Here is a 24,850-nt window from a genome sequence, read left to right as displayed (position 1 = left end):
TCCTCCCGTTCTCACATAGTGAGGTCAGCCACACGGAAAGGAGGAAGAGAGTGCATCAAAGCTGAACTCACGTAACCTGGGAAACACAGATTCACATTGAGATGGAGCCACACTGAGAGAACTAGACCACTCTATTTCCTCTCTCTACAGGGGTCGGGAGACACTTTCATGTTACTCTGAATAGTTTATCACATTGAAGACACTATTTTGTGTGTGTGATATATATATTTGGGCTACTAGCTGTATCTCTGACATTTTGATGACTTTTTTTCAGCTCTTGTTTGTTTTTTCTTGGCCTCCTCCACTTTCTACCCATATTGCCTTTCAGTCTTGAACTTTAGCTAAACCTTTTCCCATGGAAAAGAAGGGCTATAGCTCCGTTACCTTACATTTCCCAGTTCAAGTTGTTCAAGTTGGACGAAGCCACAATGCTAATCCTCAGTGGAGATCCTTCGCTCCTTCAAAGGTATGATGTTGCACAATAGATAATAAATATGTAATGTTCCTTTATTCCATGTACCTACCCTATCACTCCTAATGGCAGTCTCTCAGTCCAACTGTATCACTCCTAATGGCAGTCTCTCAGTCCAACTGTACCACTCCTAATGGCAGACTCTCAGTCCAACTGTATCACTCCTAATGGCAGTCTCTCATTCCAACTGTATCACTCCTAATGGCAGTCTCTCATTCCAACTGTATCACTCCTAATGGCAGTCTCTCAGTCCAACTGTATCACTCCTAATGACAGTCTCTCATTCCAACTGTATCACTCCTAATGGCAGTCTCTCAGTCCAACTGTATCACTCCTAATGGCAGTCTCTCAGTCCAACTGTATCACTCCTAATGACAGACTCTCAGACCAACTGTATCACTCCTAATGGCAGACTCTCAGTCCAACTGTATCACTCCTAATGGCAGTCTCTCAGTCCAACTGTATCACTCCTAATGGCAGACTCTCAGTCCAACTGTATCACTCCTAATGGCAGTCTCTCAGTCCAACTGTATCACTCCTAATGGCAGACTCTCATTCCAACTGTATCACTCCTAATGGCAGTCTCTCATTCCAACTGTATCACTCCTAATGGCAGACTCTCAGTCCAACTGTATCACTCCTAATGGCAGTCTCTCAGTCCAACTGTATCACTCCTAATGGCAGTCTCTCATTCCAACTGTATCACTCCTAATGGCAGTCTCTCAGTCCAACTGTATCACTCCTAATGACAGTCTCTCATTCCAACTGTATCACTCCTAATGGCAGTCTCTCAGTCCAACTGTATCACTCCTAATGGCAGTCTCTCAGTCCAACTGTATCACTCCTAATGGCAGACTCTCAGTCCAACTGTATCACTCCTAATGGCAGTCTCTCAGTCCAACTGTATCACTCCTAATGGCAGTCTCTCAGTCCAACTGTATCACTCCTAATGGCAGTCTCTCATTCCAACTGTATCACTCCTAATGGCAGACTCTCAGTCCAACTGTATCACTCCTAATGGCAGTCTCTCAGTCCAACTGTATCACTCCTAATGGCAGTCTCTCATTCCAACTGTATCACTCCTAATGGCAGTCTCTCAGTCCAACTGTATCACTCCTAATGGCAGTCTCTCAGTCCAACTGTATCACTCCTAATGGCAGACTCTCAGTCCAACTGTATCACTCCTAATGGCAGTCTCTCAGTCCAACTGTATCACTCCTAATGGCAGTCTCTCAGTCCAACTGTATCACTCCTAATGGCAGTCTCTCATTCCAACTGTATCACTCCTAATGGCAGACTCTCAGTCCAACTGTATCACTCCTAATGGCAGTCTCTCAGTCCAACTGTATCACTCCTAATGACAGTCTCTCATTCCAACTGTATCACTCCTAATGGCAGTCTCTCAGTCCAACTGTATCACTCCTAATGGCAGTCTCTCAGTCCAACTGTATCACTCCTAATGGCAGTCTCTCAGTCCAACTGTATCACTCCTAATGGCAGTCTCTCAGTCCAACTGTATCACTCCTAATGACAGTCTCTCATTCCAACTGTATCACTCCTAATGGCAGTCTCTCAGTCCAACTGTATCACTCCTAATGGCAGTCTCTCAGTCCAACTGTATCACTCCTAATGGCAGTCTCTCAGTCCAACTGTATCACTCCTAATGGCAGTCTCTCAGTCCAACTGTATCACTCCTAATGGCAGTCTCTCAGTCCAACTGTATCACTCCTAATGGCAGTCTCCCAGTCCAACTGTATCACTCCTAATGGCAGTCTCTCAGTCCAACTGTATCACTCCTAATGGCAGTCTCTCAGTCCAACTGTATCACTCCTAATGGCATTCTCTCAGTCCAACAGTATCACTCCTAATGGCAGTCTCTCAGTCCAACTGTATCACTCCTAATGGCAGTCTCTCAGTCCAACTGTATCACTCCTAATGGCAGTCTCTCAGTCCAACTGTATCACTCCTAATGACAGTCTCTCAGTCCAACTGTATCACTCCTAATGGCAGTCTCTCAGTCCAACTGTATCACTCCTAATGGCAGTCTCTCAGTCCAACTGTATCACTCCTAATGGCAGTCTCTCATTCCAACTGTATCACTCCTAATGGCAGTCTCTCAGTCCAACTGTATCACTCCTAATGGCAGTCTCTCAGTCCAACTGTATCACTCCTAATGGCAGTCTCTCAGTCCAACTGTATCACTCCTAATGACAGTCAGTGTCTCTCAGTCCAACTGTATCACTCCTAATGGCAGTCTCTCAGTCTGACTCTACCACTCCTAATGACAGTCGGTGTCTCTCAGTCTGACTCTATCACTCCTAATGACAGTGTCTCTCAGTTCAACTGTATCACTCCTAATGACAGTGTCTCAGTCTGACTCTACCACTCCGAATGACAGTGTCTCTCAGTCTGACTCTACCACTCCTAATGACAGTGTCTCTCAGTCTGACTCTACCACTACTAATGACAGTGTCTCTCAGTCCAACTGTATCACTCCTAATGACAGTGTCTCTCAGTCTGACTCTACCACTCCTAATGGCAGTCAGTGTCTCTCAGTCTGACTCTACCACTCCGAATGACAGTGTCTCTCAGTCTGACTCTACCACTCCTAATGACAGTGTCTCTCAGTCTGACTCTACCACTCCTAATGACAGTGTCTCTCAGTCTGACTCTACCACTCCTAATGACAGTGTCTCTCAGTCTGACTCTACCACTCCGAATGACAGTGTCTCTCAGTCTGACTCTACCACTCCTAATGACAGTGTCTCTCAGTCCAACTGTATCACTCCTAATGGCAGTCTCTCAGTCCAACTGTATCACTCCTAATGGCAGTCTCCCAGTCCAACTGTATCACTCCTAATGGCAGTCTCTCAGTCCAACTGTATCACTCCTAATGGCAGTCTCTCAGTCCAACTGTATCACTCCTAATGGCAGACTCTCAGTCCAACTGTATCACTCCTAATGGCATTCTCTCAGTCCAACAGTATCACTCCTAATGGCAGTCTCTCAGTCCAACTGTATCACTCCTAATGGCAGTCTCTCAGTCCAACTGTATCACTCCTAATGGCAGTCTCTCAGTCCAACTGTATCACTCCTAATGACAGTCTCTCAGTCCAACTGTATCACTCCTAATGGCAGTCTCTCAGTCCAACTGTATCACTCCTAATGGCAGTCTCTCAGTCCAACTGTATCACTCCTAATGGCAGTCTCTCATTCCAACTGTATCACTCCTAATGGCAGTCTCTCAGTCCAACTGTATCACTCCTAATGGCAGTCTCTCAGTCCAACTGTATCACTCCTAATGGCAGTCTCTCAGTCCAACTGTATCACTCCTAATGACAGTCAGTGTCTCTCAGTCCAACTGTATCACTCCTAATGGCAGTCTCTCAGTCTGACTCTACCACTCCTAATGACAGTCGGTGTCTCTCAGTCTGACTCTATCACTCCTAATGACAGTGTCTCTCAGTTCAACTGTATCACTCCTAATGACAGTGTCTCAGTCTGACTCTACCACTCCGAATGACAGTGTCTCTCAGTCTGACTCTACCACTCCTAATGACAGTGTCTCTCAGTCTGACTCTACCAGTACTAATGACAGTGTCTCTCAGTCCAACTGTATCACTCCTAATGACAGTGTCTCTCAGTCTGACTCTACCACTCCTAATGGCAGTCAGTGTCTCTCAGTCTGACTCTACCACTCCGAATGACAGTGTCTCTCAGTCTGACTCTACCACTCCTAATGACAGTGTCTCTCAGTCTGACTCTACCACTCCTAATGACAGTGTCTCTCAGTCTGACTCTACCACTCCTAATGACAGTGTCTCTCAGTCTGACTCTACCACTCCGAATGACAGTGTCTCTCAGTCTGACTCTACCACTCCTAATGACAGTGTCTCTCAGTCCAACTGTATCACTCCTAATGGCAGTCAGTGTCTCTCAGTCTGACTCTACCACTCCTAATGACAGTGTCTGTCAGTCTGACTCTACCACTCCTAATGACAGTGTCTCCTGACTCAGTCATACCCTGTTAAATATTTACACCCTGGTGTGTTCAGAGTCAGGCACTTTATCATAATCCCCTTTTGATCTTTGTCTGATTCGTCACTAGCTCAAGCCCTGGCAGAAATGGGGATTGCCCCCCAAAAAGTAGTCCTCATCAATAGTTTGCTTTCACATGGATTTGTCTACTTTCTGTGTTCAGAGTTGCATGTGTGTGTGTTGGTCAACATATTGTCATATTTTGAAGAGCTGCATGTATACTCTCAAACTAACACACCAGAGGATGTTCTCTAAAATGGATGAGATAGGAATCATCTCTACTCAACCCTAACTCTCTCCTCTCTGTCAAGAGGTCTCCATGGAAACTAAGAGTAGTCAAGAGAAGTGTAGATAGAGAGATGTATTACTAAATTATTCACAAGATTCCCCTCCCTCTGAAGTCAGAAGATTGTAACTATTTTAGACAGAATTCCAGTATCTATTGGGACCAACTCAAATGTAGATGTGAAATGGGTGTCCTTTCTATAAAATGTAGATGTGAAATGTGTGTCCTTTCTATAAAATGTAGATGTGAAATGGGTGTCCTTTCTATAAAATGTAGATGTGAAATGGGTGTCCTTTCTATAAAATGTAGATGTGAAATGGGTGTCCTTTCTATAAAATGTAGATGTGAAATGGGTGTCCTTTCTATAAAATGTAGATGTGAAATGTTAAATCTCTAGACAAAATCTGATGATGCCACAATGAATTAACCCACTCAAGGTCCGAAGGTGTTTTTTTATTATGGAATACAGGGAACATGAATTATATAATAATGAACAGGACAGAAATCTACAAATCCCCCATCTTTTAAACAAACACAACCATATTTTTTTTAAAGAACTCTTACCATCAATTAGTAAACTCTTCCACTGCTAGCAGAGATTGGTTGACAGTAGCACACCACCTGATATCCCTGAGCAGGGACAAATTGCTTAAGAACTCCACTTGTTTTTTCTGTAGAATTAGATCAACCTGTGTGTGTGTGTGTGTGTGTGTGTGTGTGTGTGTGTGTGTGTGTGTGTGTGTGTGTGTGTGTGTGTGTGTGTGTGTGTGTGTGGGCACAGTGTTGGTGCTGACACAGACAGTAAACGCAAATCAATAAGTTAATAATCTTCTGATGAAATGAAATAAAACCTCTTAATTATATTACATGAAAATAGATAACATGCATCAGGAAGAACTTGTCTGCTGGATATCCTGATACATAAGACAATGTACACCTTTAGCACAGTCTAAAAATAGCTACTGTTGGGCGTGAATAAATGTTGTGCCTTGGATATGTTGGCATCCTTGATGGAATAAGTTGTAGTTTTGTCTTATTGGACTCTATGGTTTTGACTGGAAATTTTTCTTGAATTTATCACTGTCGTGATAAGCGCAGGGCAACTTTATGTGCAATCAGCATTAAACCCAGACCGTACTATACTGTATGTAACGCAAATATTCAGGCCAACTTGTTTATCGTGCATCAACAGCATGTACAATGTTTGGCCCCCAAAACCCTCATGATATCATCAAATGGAGTAGAATTATGACTTCTGTTCCGTAGTCACATCCTAACTCAAATTAAGTTATTTCGGAATACACACAGGTCTCGGAGGGAGAATTTTAAATTAAAGTAAATAAATAAAAATGGGCCCAGAGATACGAGTCATCACGTAACCCCTCAGCTTTCGTCTTAGGAATGTTTTTTGTTGTCTAATGAGGACTATCCCAGTCCCTGCACTGTGACCTCAGTAAAACTGCCTCTGAGTAGCCAAGGGTTGTCATCCTTGCTGTGTTGACTTGTGTAGCTAACCTCTCCCATCCTGATGTGACTCGACTGTGCTTCGACCCAGCTCAGGTCGTCATATCGACCCTAGAAACCCTCAGGCCTTCCCTTACTACCGTTCCAATGAGACTACTGATCTCAAACAGATTGGGTTGGCCTCGGTATTCATCCCTGAGGCACACCAATCCCCTGGTCTCTATTTGCTCCATTCCTGGGGTTTCCCGCCTCTTTTTAGGTCCTTCACTCCTATTAAGGGGACCTCACTTGGGGCAATTTCCTGGTTTCCTGTGTCTTTGAGGGTTCAAGGCCCCTGCGTGGTCCTCAGACCCTGCCTCTCCATGATGTTCCACAACTTGCGCAGGTTGGACTGGGTGATGACGTCATCAGGCTTGAGCTGCAGCGCCCGCAGGTAGTTGGTCTCCGCCTCAGGCAGCCGCCCATTCAGGTGGAGGATGGCGCCCAGATTCATCAAGGCCGCCGGGTACTGGGAAAGAGGGAGAGCGAGGAAATGAGGGAGAGAGGAAAGGGAGAGGGACTTGATTAATGTTTGTGTGTTACACTGTGGATTAGGTGATGCTCTGACAAAATGAAGTCTTTAGAAAGATATTGCTGTTGCTCAAAAGAATGTGGTTAATGGCTGGTGGGGTCAAACTCTTGTTGATGTTTGTGGTTTCCGGAGTTTGCTCAAATGCCAAGTGTTTATGTCATGCCGGGTTAACATTTATAATGATGTTAGCAAAGTCCCTAAGGAGTGGGAGGCTCTCTTCTACGATGGATAGGTCTAGATGCAGTATAGACGGTTTGTCTGGTTGGTAAGGTTGTCACGGTACCAGTATCACTAAATTCAACGGTATCGTGATAAGGAAACAAAACATGAAGCCAGGGGTACAACTTTCACTGGAGACGGGGGGCACATCTCCCCCACATTCTGAAATTGCCTTTTTGTCCCCCCCCCCCCCCCCCCCCCCCCTGTTTTATAATTGGAATGTGATTGGGGAACTGTGGGGGAATCTTGGAGGGTTCGGGTTTCACAAGATTGTGCTCATGAAAAAGGAAACTATGACATATATTTTATATCACTATCATGCACACGCACTCTCACATAAGGATGGCTCTGTTGCGGAAAGACTGATACATGTTTGATAGTGTCTTGATGCTGTATTGTTTGTCCTTCATGTTCTAATACTTTAATGTTACCCCTTCCTTGTGTTTTTGGTAATAAATATTTTTTTTTTTAAATATTTCAAAATATTTCAAAAGTTGGCCATACTTAATGTCTTGAGGAAAACAGTAACGTTGGAAACAAGCAACCTTATGTTGTCACCCAGAATCATGTTTCTTTTCTAAGCTATAGCTAACAATGTTACATACAGTCATTTTTTTTTTAAAGGACCAAATAGTTGAATCTGCTTTGTGTTTTCCTTCGTGATAACCCTACTGGATAGGTCTAGATGCAGTATAGTGATCAGGTAGTCTCAGACAGTACATGCCCTTGAATTCAACTCCTGGCATACTCTTTCAAATTCACCCTCCCATAAGACCTCTATTTAATGCAGATTCTCATATGCATGACGTTTTACAGGAGACCTGCCAGGTTTTTGCTATGGATTAAAAGCGAGGCTTTGTTAACTTGACTTGAAGCTGAGTTAATTAAATGGCCATTAAATTATCCCATTTGACCACGCAGTAGCTGGTCTGATTTCAGAAAGAGTTTTTACCTTGACGGAGCTGTGGTGCAATGACCTTTGAAACTGAATTAATAAAAAGTTAGTAGTACAGATTTTGATGTCTGTGTTGGGCTGGACGCCATGTTGTGAAGAGTACAGAGCAGTATATTTCCCATAAAGTAGAAGTTGTTGAAGATACAGTATGAAGGAAGGGTTATTTGACAGAGAGGATGTTACTGGATGCAGAGATTTCTTGCATGGCACAGTATGAAATCTCATAACACAGATAGATTATATGATATTCGGCTCAATTGTACTCCGTTCCAACTTTGGTCTCTCTCCGCAGAGTTAAAGAGGGTTATGCCAATATGCCTTGAAGCTCATCGTTCCATAAAAGTCTGTCTCTCCAGCCGTCAACTAAGCTAAGCTAATGGGAACAGAGCAGGTTACTCATTTTGTCTTGAGCTACAGTTCTCACCAGGAACTTATACACTAGTCGGTGTGTGTGTGTGCATGCGTGCATGTGTGTGTTTGAGTGTGCTTGTGTGTATGCGCGCATGTGTGTGTAGGTGTGTGTATGAACACGTACCTGTGTGTAAGTGCTTGTGCATTAGTGAAAGTGAGCACATGTATCTGTGTTTTTAAGGGTGCCTTTTTAAGGGTGCTATTTAATCAAATGGCCCTTTGATGTGGCCAAGTGAAACCACCGAGTCGTAACTGAGTATGGAGGGAAGGGATCTCTAGCCTGGGCTCTGGAGCCCTGCAGTATGCCACCGCAAACACACCCAGATCCCAGTCTCACCTCTGGCTCTCCAGCACCCTCCAGACTGGACATTTCCACATGCCTGTGAACCCGAGTGTGGGGTCAGGGTTGAAGGAGTTGAGATGCAACTAAAGTTTGGTTAGCTTTTACTGTGAGTTTTCTATTTGTACAAAGTTTGACTCTCTTGAGCATACTTTAACAACTCCAAAGACCAATAAGGCATCTGTACTGTAGCACTAACTAGTCTTTGCCCTATTCCTTTCCAGACAGGGCTTCATAAAGAACCCAGACACAACATCAAGAACACTTGGAACCAAAACTGTCCACTGAAACCAATAGAAACCAAACTCTGCTTTGGCTGTTAACTTCCTACTCCAGGTCAGGAGACACCATGGCTCTCTATAGGCTGAGCAGACAGAGGCTGGTGGAGATAGATTAACGTCCTCTAGCATTGTAAACAGCACCCAGGGTGAGACACAGGAGACGCCCCAGAAAGTCATTACAGGGTCTTCTGTTTACATGTGTACACTCACTGGAGCCAGAAACCCATGCCAGAGATCGCTCTCTCTTAAAGCTGAGGCGGTGAATAATGTGGTGGGGCTGGTCGGATCCAAACACAGCCAAACAAAACCTTTACCCAAGGATGACAGTAGCTGTTGACCTTGGTTATTTCGGCAAGTCTCAATTACATAATTTTTTACATTTGCGTAATTTAGCAGACGCTCTTATCCAGAGTGACTGCATACATTTTTCGTACTGGTCCCCCGTGGGAATTGAACCCACAACCCTGGCTGGCAAACAACATGCTCTACCAACTGAGCCACACAGGACATATCATTGCCTCAAAATGGATATCCACAGTATAATTTTCAATCTAAATTCCATTCAATTTGGAATTTGATTTGCACGATGGAGAAAGCTAACTGAATTGAAATGAAAGTGGCCTGAACTCAACAGTGTTGCATCGCATAGTAATTCAGTAAACCCAATATCAACTGCCTAACAAGAAATGGTAACCACTCTGTGTACGGTCAACAATGATCTTTCATTGTGGCACCCTCAGAGTCCAACTGACCTCTGTTTCACCCAGCAAAAGCTGCCCACCATTTCCCCAACACACAGTATGGTCTTTCTCAGTGGGTGGTGGTTGAACTGCATATTAACACAGTGTTATGGACATGAGCTCCACGATTCAACTCTGATACGTTTTCCATAGGGCTACTCTCTACTCAGAGGAAATGTACTGAACTGGTGACTGGAACAGTGGAACAGAGACTTAAGTTATAACAGATTCAAATCTAAAGCTGATAATATAGTATATGGGCATTGTCACGTTAATCACACTCTATTTGAAACTACAATGTATGTACTGCGTTTAGGGATAGTAACTTTGCGGTTGTGACTAGTTTAAGGAACAGAGAAAACGAAACACAAATGCATTCAAACCTAACGGCCCATTAGGAATTAGGACGTGTGATAACTCTGTCCGTCATCCTCTGGTGCACTCTGAAGTTTTTGGTTTTTCTCTCGAAGGTACACTCCTTTGACAAATTGTCTTTCCCAGCACGTCTGGCCACAGATGTTGAATTTTTCATGACCCGAAACCCTTTTGGATTAAGTTGATATTTGAGGACTTGACATTGGCTAAGCAGACAGGCACAGCGAAATGTCAAAGACAAGAGGGGCTTTACTGCCGAATAATGACTGAGTGTAAACCCTTGACTTGTTGGAGAGTGTGGATTAGAGGACCTTGGCCTTTCTGTGAATTACACTGAATAATAAATACAACTGTCTGACTGGGAACTGTTGTGAAGGACACCGAGACACGGACATACCGACTAACTTCTGTTACAGACAAACTGATTGTGAAGGACACACAGACATACTGACATACAGACAAGATGATTTTATAGGAAACAATTGAAAGAGTGTGTGCCAAGGACAGCTGTTGCACTTACCATTTCTACAAAGCTTTACTGTCTGAGGATATCAACTTAAATCCCCTATGAAAACTCCCTCCAAAATGGCTGGTAAACGAATAACACAGCCTACCCAGTCCCTCCATTGACTTCCAATTGGTTATTCCCCCCCCATAACTATTCCCCAGGTCGTTGCTGTAAATGAGAATGTGTTCTCAGTCAACTTAAAATAAGGGTTAAATAAAACAATGACAAACGATGAGACTCCAAACAGCCTCCAGCTAACTCTCCAGACTCCAAACAGCCTCCAAGCTAACTCTCCAGACTCCAAACAGCCTCCAAGCTAACTCTCCAGACTTCAAACAGCCTCCAAGCTAACTCTCGTGACTCAAAATGGCGCATAAGTCAGTGAGCGTGGCAAATGACCAGGGGAGACCTCATCTACTCCTGTCTAAAACACACGTCCTTATGACTCTATATTACCCTCTCTCTCATAGCATTCCACCACGCATCCACTCCCTTTGAAGGGACTGATTGATGCGCTGCAGAGAGAGAGCTCTACCTTCATCTCTAACCATAGAATCAGAGATCCTGCTCTCCAGCTCTAACAAACAATGGGAGGCGTTGATGGAGCAGTCATGGTGGACTAGGGCTGATTGTGTGTAATGGTGGAGTGTGTATATGTGTGTGTGTGCATGTCCACCAGTTTGAGTAAGAAAGGCTCATTGGGCCAAGGTACTCACGTCTGGTCTGAGGTTTGCCGCGCGCTCATAATGCCGCTCTGCTGCCTTGTTTAGACTGGCCTGTCTGGAGAGGGAGATAGTGAAATACAGAGATGAGGGAGGGAGGCATGGCAAGAGGAGGAAGGGCAATAGAGGTCATCATTACACATGGCTTACACAGAGTCTGACAGTATTACCGTGACATGACGGCAGAAGGAGTTATGTATTGGATAGAGAAGCATTCTTTCATTATAATCTAATATTTCCCATAAAGTATTGAGATCCTGAGGGCAATTTGATGCTGAAAAATACTCCCTCAAATGACTCTGAAACACTATGCTGCATATATTTCTGATACTAACTGTACTTAGTATGTTAATGCTAATTAGATAAAGGCAGAAGTCTTTCTAGACATATTCATAAGGTGTATGACTCAGGGAAATCTCTATTAACTTTGCATTAAGGAAAGTCTGCCTTGGGAATACTAGCTAGTAGTGCTTCATCATTCCATTCATATCAAGTTCCTGCCTGACTCTTCAGATCCATTCTCCATCCATTCAACAACGTCTTTCATTTAAATCTGTCAACTTTTCGAAGGCGCTGGTGTTTCCCACTGCATCTGGGAGAATCTGGAGCTTGGCTTTGAACAATTCTTCAAAGAGAAGGAAACGCTGACACTACGCAACAGGTAAGGACTTTGACTTTGATTTTCACGGGTCCAAACTTGGTGCTACCCTATTGGTCTCTGTCAAGAAGAGCCACGGGGTGTACAAGGATATGGCAAACCACTTGTACGGTCTGGATGAAGACCGATGATCACTGAGTTTCAGAACAAAGTACGTTTTCCTAGTCTAATGCTTGATGTTGACAATAATTTGGTGGCATCCAAAGTGTCAAATAGTTATTTATTTGCCGTACAGAACAGAGAGTAAGAGGTGCATTTTGACCAGCATTAATACACCCAAAGACATGTCTGCATCAGAATGTCTCAGCACAGCCCTAAGAGTGTCGTATTACAGGATTAGTTGAGTGAATATGTCATGGTGTTTTTTCCTCGATGCAGTAGGCTTATATCGAAGAGGGCCCGAATATGATGATTTGTCTCTCCGTTTTTACTCTCCACAGCCAAGCAGCACTCTCCTTGCCGATCAGTCGACGTATAACTCTCAAATCCTCTGCAGCACTACACTTTGGATGAAGGATGCTGTAGCTTCAGTTACTTTTCCAGATATGAAGAGCAAAAAGGAATTAAGAGACGTCGTTTCCGATACTTCCTCCAGTTGCAGTGAGTTGAGAGGATTTGCAGTCCCCTATTTCAAACGTATAAAATGTATGTGCTGTCTGTGCTCACACTTGCCAAGCCGAACGGCAAATTCTCCCGAGGTATGCCTGTGTTTCTTTACAAGCCCTGGACTGAAAGTCACTAGCATGAATCAAAACTACAACCGCTGTTTCCATGTGTTGTATATTAACTATAAAACCAGTTGAACCATACAAACGACTTAAAAGGGACCGTTTCCATGCAAACTGCCATTATCTTATTAGACGTCAGACCTGAAGTGTCTTTGAGTGTGTTAGCGGGCACAATGCAATATTGATTGAGTCGTGAATGATGAAATGCCGTGGCAACCAACTCTCTATCTCCGAGGAATTAACCTTCAGAGACACCTTCTGCTATTTTCACGACTAAGACATCTGAATACATCCAACAGAAACTCTACATGTGCTGAAGACCTACAGTTTGTAAGGAAATGCAGTAAGGTATTTTCTGTTATTTTACTGTAGTGAGGTTGGGCTTCCTCTCAGAGCCTGATACCTCTCTAGGTTTCTTATTTACAGAGAGTTGCTCCTGCCTACTGTGCTTCTAATTCTGCTTGCTCTTTGGAGTCTAGGCCGGGTTACTGCCAAGCACCTTGTGACAACTGTGGATGTAAAAACAGCTTTATAAACACATTTTGATTGATACTCGTTAAAGTATGATTGGGCAGCATTTACGAAAATACCAGGCACTCTTTAAACACTGTAATACCGTTTTCATACGCTGTCACACCCACCTGAGCATGTGAGCGGCACTGAAGACCACATCAAACTCTGAGCTGTCCAGATCTGCAGCTCTCTCTGCCATCTCGGCTGCCTCCGCCAGACGAGACTGCTCCAGCAGAAACTGGCCTGTCCATTAGACAGAGAGAAACAGAGACCGAGAAAGAGATGGAAAGAGATAGAGGGGAGGGAGAGAGGGAGAGAGAGAGAGACAAAAAAAGGGAAAGAGAGAGAGACAGTGAGACACCGAGGGGAAAGAAAGAAAGAAAGAAAGAAAGAAAGAAAGAAAGAAAGAAAGAAAGAAAGAAAGAAAGAAAGAAAGAAAGAAAGGAAGGAAGGAAGGAAGGAAGAAAGAGAAAGAGAGAAATAAAGAAAGAGGAAAATAGGAAGCAAAAAGATGGGTTCAGGGGACAGGGCAGCAAGAAGGACAGAAAGAAGGTCAGAAAGGAGAGAGTGAGGAAAAGAGGAGAGAGAGACAGTGAGGGTTTTTGTCATGCTCAGTGATTTGTGGAAGTCCAGCTGAGTCGAAGGAGTTTCATGTATGTCCCCTGGGAGCAGGACCAACTGGCTCTACCTAAACAGGAGTCTGCTGAGGAGGAATACATTACTACTATGTCTGGGACGCAGATGGTATATTATGTTGGAGGTATTATGCAGAGGTTTCCCCATACAAATCAGTGTGTGTGTTTGTGTGGGTGCGTGTTCCAACATGTGTGCGTGTTTGTCTGCATACGTGAGGTATCCTCTTTCACGGGTTTTTAGAATCTGTAAAAATAGTCTTCCTATGTCTCGGATGTCATACCTCATTGGGTGTCAGTCAGCAATAACCATCACTTGAATGCAGAGGGTTGCTACGGGTCACATGTAGCGTGACACATGCATGCTCCCTGCATCAGAGCATGTGTTAGTCTGAACAATGGCAGGAAAGGAGGCTTGACCTCTCATGTCAGCTCTCGCCCTCCCTGTCCCACAGTTCAGAGAGTCTGTAAGCACATTCATACAGTCTCACCAACAACATACTGGAGTCAGTCCAGTCACAGTGGAGGAGGAATGGCTGTAGCGGCCCGATTACGATAAGGTGTTGGGGGCCAGTAAAAATAAACCTCTGAAAAGAGGCTAGGAGATCGCAGAGAGAGGGCAAATGACTCTGTCCAAAGAAAGCAACACGGCCCGCCAGGACCCAAACACAACCCCGAGACTCGAGACCGAGATACACAGAGAGAGAGACACAGGGAGGGAGAGAGGGAGAGCCGATATGAATGGCAGCATTTACAGAAGCACGCTCAGACTAACCGACTTATAGCGTTTCTCCTCAATCAGTGAAAGGCAGCATCCTTATTGGTGGTGGTGTAGTCCGATCCGGTTTCCTCGAAGTATGTGGAGATTAGGTCTACTGTATGTATGACCTCATACAACCTGATACCAAATGCAAACCAAACTAAAGGCAGGCATATCTCTTTCGCTAACTAGAGCGGCTTTAAAAGTGGCTACAGGACACTTTATACGTGCTATGTGGGAGTACTGTAGAGTACTGTGGATAAGGTGTCTTTATCAAACTGCCTGAGGTAAGTTCTTATGGTGGGGTCAAGCTACAATACACTGTTACTGTAGGAAGTCCCTACATGGAGTAGTTTAATGGTATGTGTGTGTGTGTGTGTGTTTGTGTGTTTGTTTGTGTGCGTGTAGTGCTTAATTTGTAAATCGGTAGGTGCCGGAACAAAATGTGAGCACCAGAGGGGGTGACCTGGGGAGCTCTGAGGTAACGGAACGCATGAGAGAAAATATCCCCTTTATAATAAAGCATTGAATGCATATCATCACATTTGCATAGTGGCATACAGAAGTTGCACAAATGGGTCCATTTTAATAGTCTAGGGTCCTTTTAGAAACGCATTTCATGCAATTCTATGTCATTTTACATGACTGGAGACTTTGGTTGAATATTTTTTAATGCTGCATAAATGATGGAAATGACAGGCTACTTTGACACTGACAAACTGAGAATCTGAGATAAATAAAAAGGACTTTGTGTTGAATCCATCAATAGCCTAGGCCTAGGTGTGTGGAGACATATTGTAGGCTGTAATATGAGGAGGACTCTAGTCCTAAAAATGATTTCCAGTGTCACCGACTGACCCAACGATGCTCAGCTCTCTCACCGGTGATAGCCGATGCGTTCCTACCAGAAGCCGACATATCTCTCTTGCTTTACTTTGTAAAACAATATTTGGAAGTTAATCCAATATTTTGTTAGCCTACAGTAGACAAATTAGAGTCCTCTCTTTTCAGCAGGAGCCATTTTCTTTCCAACCTGTTTTCCTGCGATTGTATTTGAAATATAGTGAAAGTCAATGTCTTGTCTGCATGCTGTTTACTGACAGGTTGGCCGTGTTCCGCACTGTAGGCTATGCCTTGTTATTGGGCTACACACAATCCACAGCTAGGCACGTTTTTAAAGACGCTATTGATCCTCTGTGACTAAAATATAGCCATTTTCATGGTGTAGTAGGCTATTCTCAATGATTTCAATTCTTTCTGAACAGACAGCAGTAATTCTATAACGTTGGCAAATGTATTTCAATGTATCAGGGGTGCTGCAGCTCCTCCAGAACCCTTCGTCTGGCTATGATTCTATAAGGAAATCAATGATGAAGTGCAACGCTGGAGAGGTGAGAGTTGCAGGCTCATGTCTATCAGAGCAGAGGGAGGGAGAGAGATCATAGAAAGTGAATCTCATTCTAGTTCTGTGAGCGATACAGGCACACATCTCACACAGCCACGAGTTGGTCTCAAGCATAGGATACAATGATGCATAATCCATACTGTAAACTCAGGCCGGCGCAACCCGAATCAACTATTAGAATATCAGGCAGTAGAACTGGGAGGGGGGGGGCAGTAGAATTGACGAAGAAGCAACTCAAATTAGTACATTACAAAAAGTAAATGTTTCATGCCATGAGAGGTACCGGATAGGCAAATAGGTTCCAGAACAAATCAGTCCAAAACGGAGAGGTGCCGGATCCTGTTCCGGCAGGATCTGGCTCAAATGAAGCAATGTGCGCGGTACTTCATATGAGTTCTGGTACATACCATAATGCATGTAGCAGTTTCCTTTGGAAGGGTCCAGCTGAATGGCTCTTCGATAGTAACCCTCTGCCTCAGTCTTCTGCCCCTAGGAGACAAAACAGGAACGTTTGATTAGCTACTGTAGATCAGTTACAAGTTGTCCTCAGTCGTTAATTGCGATTTAGCTGATGTTCGAGCTCTCGCAGTGGTTCCTGTTTCTGGCACGGGCGTAATTGTGCGGCTGCAATTAGATTTACTCAAAACCCAAAACAGACGTGAGTTGCCATATGGTAGAAGATTGAACATGCAGGAGAAACCAGAAACCACCCACTCTCCTCGTAAATGAGATTTAGCAAATATTTCTCAGTCGAGATGTGTACGGGGAAATCAGCAGTAAATTTGAACAACCGTTCCAGATGCCCCTGATGTGCCAGGTTGTTTCAAACAATCAGCATATCCTGTAGGGCAACAACAATCCTCTGCGTTTACTCTGCATCTGCTACGGATTATTTTCCTACGCTTTCATGCATGAGTTGACACGTGGTAGCAGGGCCTCAACTGTAAACCAGGAAACTGTACTCCATAGAGAACGCTTCAAACCCCATTTTCCCCCAGCAGCAGAGTGTGTGTGTGTGTGTGTCACACTATCACTTTTTCTCAGTCAGAGAGTGTGTATCGCACTATAGCCTCGCAACAAACTGCAAGCGATACCGCTGCCTCTGTGTCCCCCCCCCCCCGTTGTTCACGCTTCAGCACTGATTGCTTCCATATTGGCTATGGATTTGCCATTCTACATAGAATAAGTGGACTGGGCATATTAGGTTAGGTTCATTAACTATTTCTCATGCCCGTGTTCGCTCTAAATGAAAGATGAAGACAACTAATTGTCCAGATGACTTTATGCCATATTTTCCCTGGCTCCTTTCCCAGCCGCAGTCTCAGAAGGTGGACTGTTAAACACAATACTGTGGTCCTTCAATGGACTGGGCCGTGTCGCATTAGTAGGATTGCGAGAGGTGCGCAACGTTAAATGTACATCAATGCTAGGTTTGTCACACACATTTGTATCACCTGTCTTTGTGCTTGTCTCCACCCATCTCTTCCCATTATCCCCTGTGTATTTATACCTGTGTTTTCTGTTTGTCTGTTGCCAGTTCATCTTGTCTTGTCAGGTCTCACCAGCGTGTTTTCCCATCTCATTGCTCTTTCTAGTTCTGTTTCCTAGTTTCCCCGGTTCTGACCATTCTGCCTGCCCTGACCCCGAGCCTGGCTGACGTTCTGTACCTGCCTGACTCTGACCCATTTACGAACCTCTGCCTGTCCTGACCCCAAGCCTGCCTGCTATTCTGTACCTTATTGACTCAGCCCTGGATTACAGACCTCTGCCTGCCTTTGACCTGTCTTTTGCCTGCCCCCTGTTTGGGTCAATAAACATCTGTGACTCTAGCTGTCTGCATCTGGGTCTTATCCTAAGTTCTTGATAAGGTTGTTTTTTTATTCCTCTGACACTCTTATCTAGCATATTCGAGCCTGTATTGGGAGGGAGTAGCCGGCTTCAGAGGGCTTTAACGGGTAGTGTTAGCGCCAACTCCGAGTGTAGCCAGCCACAGAGGGCTTTAGCGGTTAGCGTTAGCGCCGGCTCCGAGTGTAGCCAGCCACAGAGCTCGTAAATAACATCAGCGCCAGCAACGGGAGAGAGGCCCTCCAACAGAGAGTGGTGCCTAGCTCTTGGTAGGACACGTCAGGACTCTGCACTGTGTAATCATCCGCCTGGCGACAACACTCTCCTGTGATGTATGTCCAAGGGAGATGATCTGAGACAGGAACTGGGGGTTACCGGGTGGAATAGGGCTCTTCTGGTCATGTCTGGCTGTGTCCTAAAGAAAGGCCCTGGTCAAAAGTAGTGCACTATATCAGGATTATGGTGGCATTTCTGACGCAGACTCAGTCTAGACACCTGGTTACTGTGAACGAAGAGTTCAAAGCCAAACTGAACAAAGAACAAACCACAAATCTATACAACCTCACTAACCCCATTAAAGTACATGACTCTTTATGAATGAAACAGTGAAGTCACGTACTGTAGTACACGTCAGGGTGAGGCGGGACTTGAGTTTGACACTTTGACCCTTTCCCCGAGTCGGTTGACTCCTTATGAGCTAGCTGCATTATCAATACGTAGGTCCGCCGTGGCAAGACGGCCCAAAATCTCTCCCTGATTGAGTGATTTAATAAGGAAGCGGGGTAATTGCATTAAGTCCTGTCCGGCAGCCCATTGTTCCGGGTCTGGTCGTGTCCTAATCTCCTGTTGTTGAAGGGCTCTGTTATGAGGGGCCACTCGTGGCTCAGGGCCCCGGATGTAGGGACCTGGGGGACCCAGCAGATGTCCAGCTGTGCTGGGGTGACTCGGGTCTGAACCCAGGGAGACTGGGGGTGGGGGTTTGGGGGAATGGAACTCAAATCAGATTAGGAAAAGGGGAAATTAGTGAGTTTGGGAGCGAGACCCTTCCTCAGCCCAGACCGGACCCCTAGGGGTGCAGCTGTAACCCCTCCGATATCAGTGAGGAGGATAGAAGGAGAGATGGGATGGGTGATGTGGTACGCTGAAGAGCAAAGCCGCCTGTAGATTCCTAGTACCTCAGTTACCTCAGGCTGTGGAAGGGGAAGAACAGAAGGTCAAACTCCTCACAAGGGCTCAGCAGGACTGGTTCAGTGGGTTCTAACAGGGTTCCTCTCCATAAAGTCCTCCTAACTAACCCAAGTCAGCTGTGAACACATGTTGTCACGCACGTTTTTCTCTCCCCAAAACACTGTGGGAGTGAATGAGAGAGGTGGATGGAAGGGGGTTGGGGGGCAGAGTGCACCTCAGAACAAACAGCCAAACCTGTAGGGGAGAAGTCTGGGAAGAAAATACTGGACCCAGCAGGCCTAGCTGGTGAGCTTCATAACACCACACACATTTAATAATGTCTCTCACACACACACACACACACACACACACACACACACACACACACACACACACACACACACACGACTCCCCATAAAGACATTCCCTATGGCTGTGACCTTGAGACAATCACACACCCAGTGGAGAGCATGATGGTTTGACAGGTCTGTTTTTCCAAGCTTGTACCATAAGACAATAATTATTCCTCAATCCATTGTCTCCTTGGTTGTCATATCAACAAAGTTTATAGTGGCAGAAGTTGGTCTCTCTGCTATTTTACCTCAAATATCTCAAAAAACTGCAATTAGCCTAACATAAAAAACCCATCTTGTGTTTGCATACCATTATCCTAGGTGTCTTTTTCCTTTAGGCCACCAAAGACAAAAGCATTAATTTACCCATCAAGGTTCAACAAGTCCAAAATGGCTTTAGAGCTGGGCCACTGTCTGCTCAACACGCAGCTCAGTCTCGATCTATCAACTTCCAGGCTTTCTACAATGATCACAGCTCCTCTGGCCCAGACAGGGAAATCAATGGAATGAACTGGCCAGGCCCAAACTCACTCACTATTCATCAGCCCTCGGGCCTAGGTCTAATTATACGTAACCCCTGTGATTATTACCAACATGACAGTTTGCTTTGCTTCATCACACTTTGTGTGAGCCAAAGCCTATTTGAGATTGTGTGGACAGTCAGGAAGGACACTGGAGGACAAAGAGTGAAGTGAATGGATTGGAATAGAGGCAGATTGTAGTTACATTGATGGTATTGGCAATGATGTTAGAGGCCATTTCCAGTACAGCTGCAGGACGTTTCTCTTTCTGTTAAAAGTGTTAAAAAGTGTTGTAGTCTAGTGGTTAACAATACCTACATTATGACCACCTGCTCTTTCAATGACATAGACTGACCAGGTGAATCCAGGTGAAAGCTATGCTCCCGTATCGATGTCACTTGTTAAATCCACTTCAAATCAGTGTAGATGAAGAGGAGGAGACAGGTTAAAGAAGGATTTTTAAGCCTTCTTTGTGGAATGCATCCCTGTGGAATGCTTTCGACATCTTGTAGAGTCCATGTCCCAATGAATTTAGGCTGTTCTGAGGGCAATAGGGGGTGCAGATAAATATTAGGAAAATGTTCCTAATGTTTGGTATACTCAGTGCATATAGGCTATATTATATATATATATAATATCCTTTCCCATATTTAAGCTATTTTACACATTTTCTTATTAACCTTATGAACATAGACATTTTGTTTGTATCTGTACTAGAATGGTAAAAAAAGACATCCAATGAAACAGAAATGTCTGTATTGGTTGATATTGCAAAGAAATATCATATATCCCAGAATATTCACATCAGTGCATCTCTAGTTTCTGTGTTATCTTTTGTCGTGTTCTGTTGTAAAAAATGTGAGGAATTGTCTGGCCTTAAAGAGGTTGGTAGAGGAGGGACTTACAATGATGGACAGGAGTTTCCCGTAGGTCAGGTGTGCGGGGATGTGGTCGGGTTTGGCCCTGAGCGACTCCCTGTACCAGTGGCCCGCCTCCTCCAGCCTATTCAGCCTCATGTAGGCCTCTCCTGTTAGGGGTCAAAGGTCACAGGTCATGGGCGATACTGCCTCTCCTACTGTATGAGGGGGGGGGGGGGGGGGGGGGGGGGGTCAACATTCAGAGGTCAGAGGAAAGGGGTCGTAGAGAGACCCATGACCTCAATGGCTTCTCTGACACTTTATAATAAGAGGAAGACTCGTATCAAAGATGTGGTATGATGGGTTCTGGGACTTTTCTTTCGATCTATCTAGTGCATTGGTCACCAACCGGTCCATTGCGATCCAAGGCATTCCTAGTCGATCACCAAACATTTTGGCCTTGTATTCTTATTTTTAGTTTTTGCGCTGTTGGTGCACTTGATTCAGCAGTCCTAGCCCCGGGAAGGTAAAGTGTTCCCATTTTGAACCATTTCATGTGTGTGAATGTAGAACTCCGTCTACCTGGCAAGCCTAGAGAGCAAATCAAGTGCACCTATAGGCCTACCGTTGCCCAATCAAATACCTCGGAGTTGATACTGTGACATTTCAAAACCATGACTAGATAGAGAGCAAAGAGCGGCTGTTTTTATGAGTAAGTTCATGTTTGTTGTTACTCAGCACTGCCAAAACTTTGTTCAACACTTTCATAAGCCATAAAATATGTTCTCCCTACTTCCACTCGCGCTAAAACCAGCACTGCAGCTGCATTTAATGAGTATAGCAATTTGTTTCTATGACCTTGCGTTGTTATTAGCTGCTTGTGTTTTTTTTTTTAATATCGAGGTATATTTCACTTTCTCTGGTCATAGGAGTAACAACATTAATTGGTGCATAGGGCAAAAAATAACGCAGCGAGACAAAAGTTTCCCCATCAGCTGGAAGACTGTCCCCTTTTCTCAGAGGAGGGAGGGAGAGTGGAGGGACAGTGAGTCGGGTAAGAGCAGAGTCACCACTACCTTCCATGCAACCAAGAGAGTATTTACACAGCACAATGTAAAAACTGCTGGTTGCATGGACGCCACCTCTCCACTGCTCTCTCCCTGCCTGTGACCTCTGACATGAATGATGACATGCTCCAGTGCTTCCCAGTGTCTGATGAATAGAGTTCTATAATAGATCTCCAACAGGTGCACGGCTGATAACAAGGCAGATGGAGACCGACCCATTTCCAGCCCTCCATTCCTAAAAACACTCGTCATTCCACCAATAAAAATAAATATTCCTCCGTTAAATTAATTAAACCCCTGACACCAATTTCAGTTGGAACGTGACCAGTTTCTCTCGGAGAATGTCTCTGTTCTCAAAGCCGTGAGAATCCCAGATCTGATCCCAGCGCAGCGGGGCCGATCCCCGGGGCCCTGATGACAACCCCCCTCTCACCTGAACAAACACTCTCCCTCTTCTCAGGCCCCCACCACGCGTCATCCCAAGAATGTTGCCGACACGGCACAGCAATCTCAACCATGCAATCAGGAAGGGCTTCTAATAATGCAATTAGTGATAGAATAACACAACATGGGACATGACTTATTATAGCCAGCTTAGTTTGAATTCCCTTCGAATCCTGATACACATCTACATTAGGATTGCCTGCCTATTTTGGAGCTGTGGTGTTGGAATGGAATGAAACCAATCTGCTTAAAGCACATCAAATAGCTTCGTTTCATGGAGATAATATGGGGAAATCTCTTCTTTGGGGGGGAAACTGAAGACCATCAGCAGGTTGTTCTACTACCACCAGAACGAGTCATTCTAAACACATATTCCTCAATTACACTAATCAAAGATGAGGAGAATTATCATATGTGATAGGTGGGAATTAAGAAGGACATTTGGATGATTAAAGTCGTCTCCCTGTGCCAAGTCTTCCCCGTCACGCAGCAAAGTTGTTGCCACATCCCAGCTTTTCACCTTCAGTAATTGGCCAAGTGAAATGCCTGACATGGCTCCAGATAGACTGTCAAACTAAATCTACCTCAGCGGACAAATTAGTTTGCTTCCCCATGAACAGAATACCAGAGATACCTGTCCACTACATTTCAATTCCTGACTGTCAGCCCTGCAGAACACTGTGCTAGACAGGGATCTAGGGTAGAGTGGAGAGCGATCTAGGGTTTGAGTGGAGAGTGATCTAGGGTAAAGTGATGGTAGTGTGGAGAGTGATCTAGGCTAGAGAGGAGAGTGATCTAGGGTAGAGTGATGGTAGAGTGGAGAGCAATCTAGGGTAGAGGGGAGAGTGATCTAGGGTAGAGTTATGGTAGAGTGGAGAGTGATCAAGTGTAGAGTGATGGTAGAGTGGGAGGTGATGTAGGGTAGAGTGGAGAGCGATCTAGGGTAGAGTGATGGTGGAGTGGAGAGCGATCTAGGGTAGAATGATGGTAGAGTGGAGAGCGATCAAGGGTAGAGTGGAGAGTGATCTAGGGTAGAGTGATGGTAGAGTGGAGAGTGATCTAGGGTAGAGTGATGGTAGAGTGGAGAGTGATCTAGGGTAGAGTGATGGTAGAGTGGAGAGTGATCCAGGGTAGAGTGATGGTAGAGTGGAGAGTGATCTAGGGTAGAGTGACGGTAGAGTGTAGAGTGATCCAGGGTAGAGTGATGGTAGAGTGGAGAGTGATCTAGGGTAGAGTGATGGTAGAGTGGAGAGTGATCTAGGGTAGAGTGATGGTAGAGTGGAGAGTGATCCAGGGTAGAGTGATGGTAGAGTGGAGAGTGATCCAGGGTAGAGTGATGGGAGAGTGATCCAGGGTAGAGTGATGGTAGAGTGGAGAGTGATCTAGGGTAGAGTGATGGTAGAGTGGAGAGTGATCTAGGGTAGAGTGATGGTAGAGTGGAGAGTGATCTAGGGTAGAGTGATGATAGAGTGGAGAGTGATCCAGGGTAGAGTGATGGGAGAGTGATCCAGGGTAGAGTGATGGTAGAGCGGAGAGTGATCTAGGGTAGAGTGATGATAGAGTGGAGAGTGATCTAGGGTAGAGTGATATGGTGAGCTGGGGTAGGAAACAGAAACAGTCTCCTGGACATGGGTTGGTCCTGGCTTTGATCCTGGGAAACACTTTCACTGGAAACTTTCATTTTCAGCCCATGGTTGAGCCCATGGTTGAGCCCATGGTTGAGCCCATGGTTGAAAATGCTCACCTTTCCTCCTTCGTTCCCTTTCACCAGATTCTCGGATGATAACAATACAGTACATGATGATATATGACCCTCAAACTAAACCCGGGACCTCAGAGCCAGTTTCACTGCATTTTTTCATTCTTCCCTTCTAATCAGGGACGGATTTAAACATGGGACACCAGGTGTGTGCAAATCATTTTCAGGAAAGACAGAAAATCAGCAGGCTCTGGACCTCGTAGGGTAAGAGTCGAGTAACGCTGATGTATGGGAATGAATGAACTGTTTGTTTTGTAAAGTGCTGTGTTTATTGAACTTGGTGAGTAGAGATGGGGGGAAGAATCACCCCAAAATATTAGTGAAAAAATAAATGTTTTCCTGCTATTACTCACCCATCATGTTGTAGAGACTCTGAGGTGCAAACTGCTTCGGCATTTTCTGCACCGCTTCTTTATAGACAGACAGAGCATCCTGTCATGGAGGGGGAGGGCAGTTAGTCACAGTGTGTTTCATCAGTGTGTCACCATCCACAAAGCCTCTTCCTCACTGTCTAATGGAAAGGGCTTCAGGAAGATGAGTCTTTAGTCGGCTCTGTCATTTTGTCATAGATGAAGACTTAGTTCATTTGAGCAGTGGCTGAGCTCATATAAAGCCAAGGCCGGAAGCTTAAGCAAGTTTTCAGACAGCTAGTTTTCTCAAGAGCTTAAGTACACTATCACAGTATGCTATCAAACTACATTTGCTGTATACATCTTATCCATTGTATTTCTATGTTTCTGCCATGGCTCCACTGTACTG

General features: G+C 44.8%; 1 protein-coding gene across 1 annotated transcript in view; it reads right to left on the bottom strand.

The window, feature by feature from the left end:
• Positions 1–5,228: 5,228 nt before the first annotated feature.
• LOC110499851 (protein O-mannosyl-transferase TMTC2-like) overlaps positions 5,229–24,850 on the bottom strand; it is an 83,984-nt gene continuing 64,362 nt past the window's right edge. The window contains exons 7-12 of the mRNA XM_036945028.1: positions 24,445–24,523; positions 20,870–20,991; positions 16,486–16,567; positions 13,410–13,524; positions 11,377–11,440; positions 5,229–6,768 (exon numbers count right to left, since the gene is read on the bottom strand). Of these exons, the coding sequence (XP_036800923.1) occupies positions 6,586–6,768; positions 11,377–11,440; positions 13,410–13,524; positions 16,486–16,567; positions 20,870–20,991; positions 24,445–24,523 (645 nt within the window). The 3' untranslated portion in view covers positions 5,229–6,585. The remainder of the gene's footprint in view (positions 6,769–11,376; positions 11,441–13,409; positions 13,525–16,485; positions 16,568–20,869; positions 20,992–24,444; positions 24,524–24,850) is intronic.

Source organism: Oncorhynchus mykiss, chromosome 15, assembly GCF_013265735.2.
Source record: "Oncorhynchus mykiss isolate Arlee chromosome 15, USDA_OmykA_1.1, whole genome shotgun sequence".
Lineage (NCBI taxonomy): Eukaryota > Metazoa > Chordata > Actinopteri > Salmoniformes > Salmonidae > Oncorhynchus > Oncorhynchus mykiss.
Note: the sequence above shows the minus strand (reverse complement) of the source record. Positions and strands in the feature narration are given on the sequence as shown.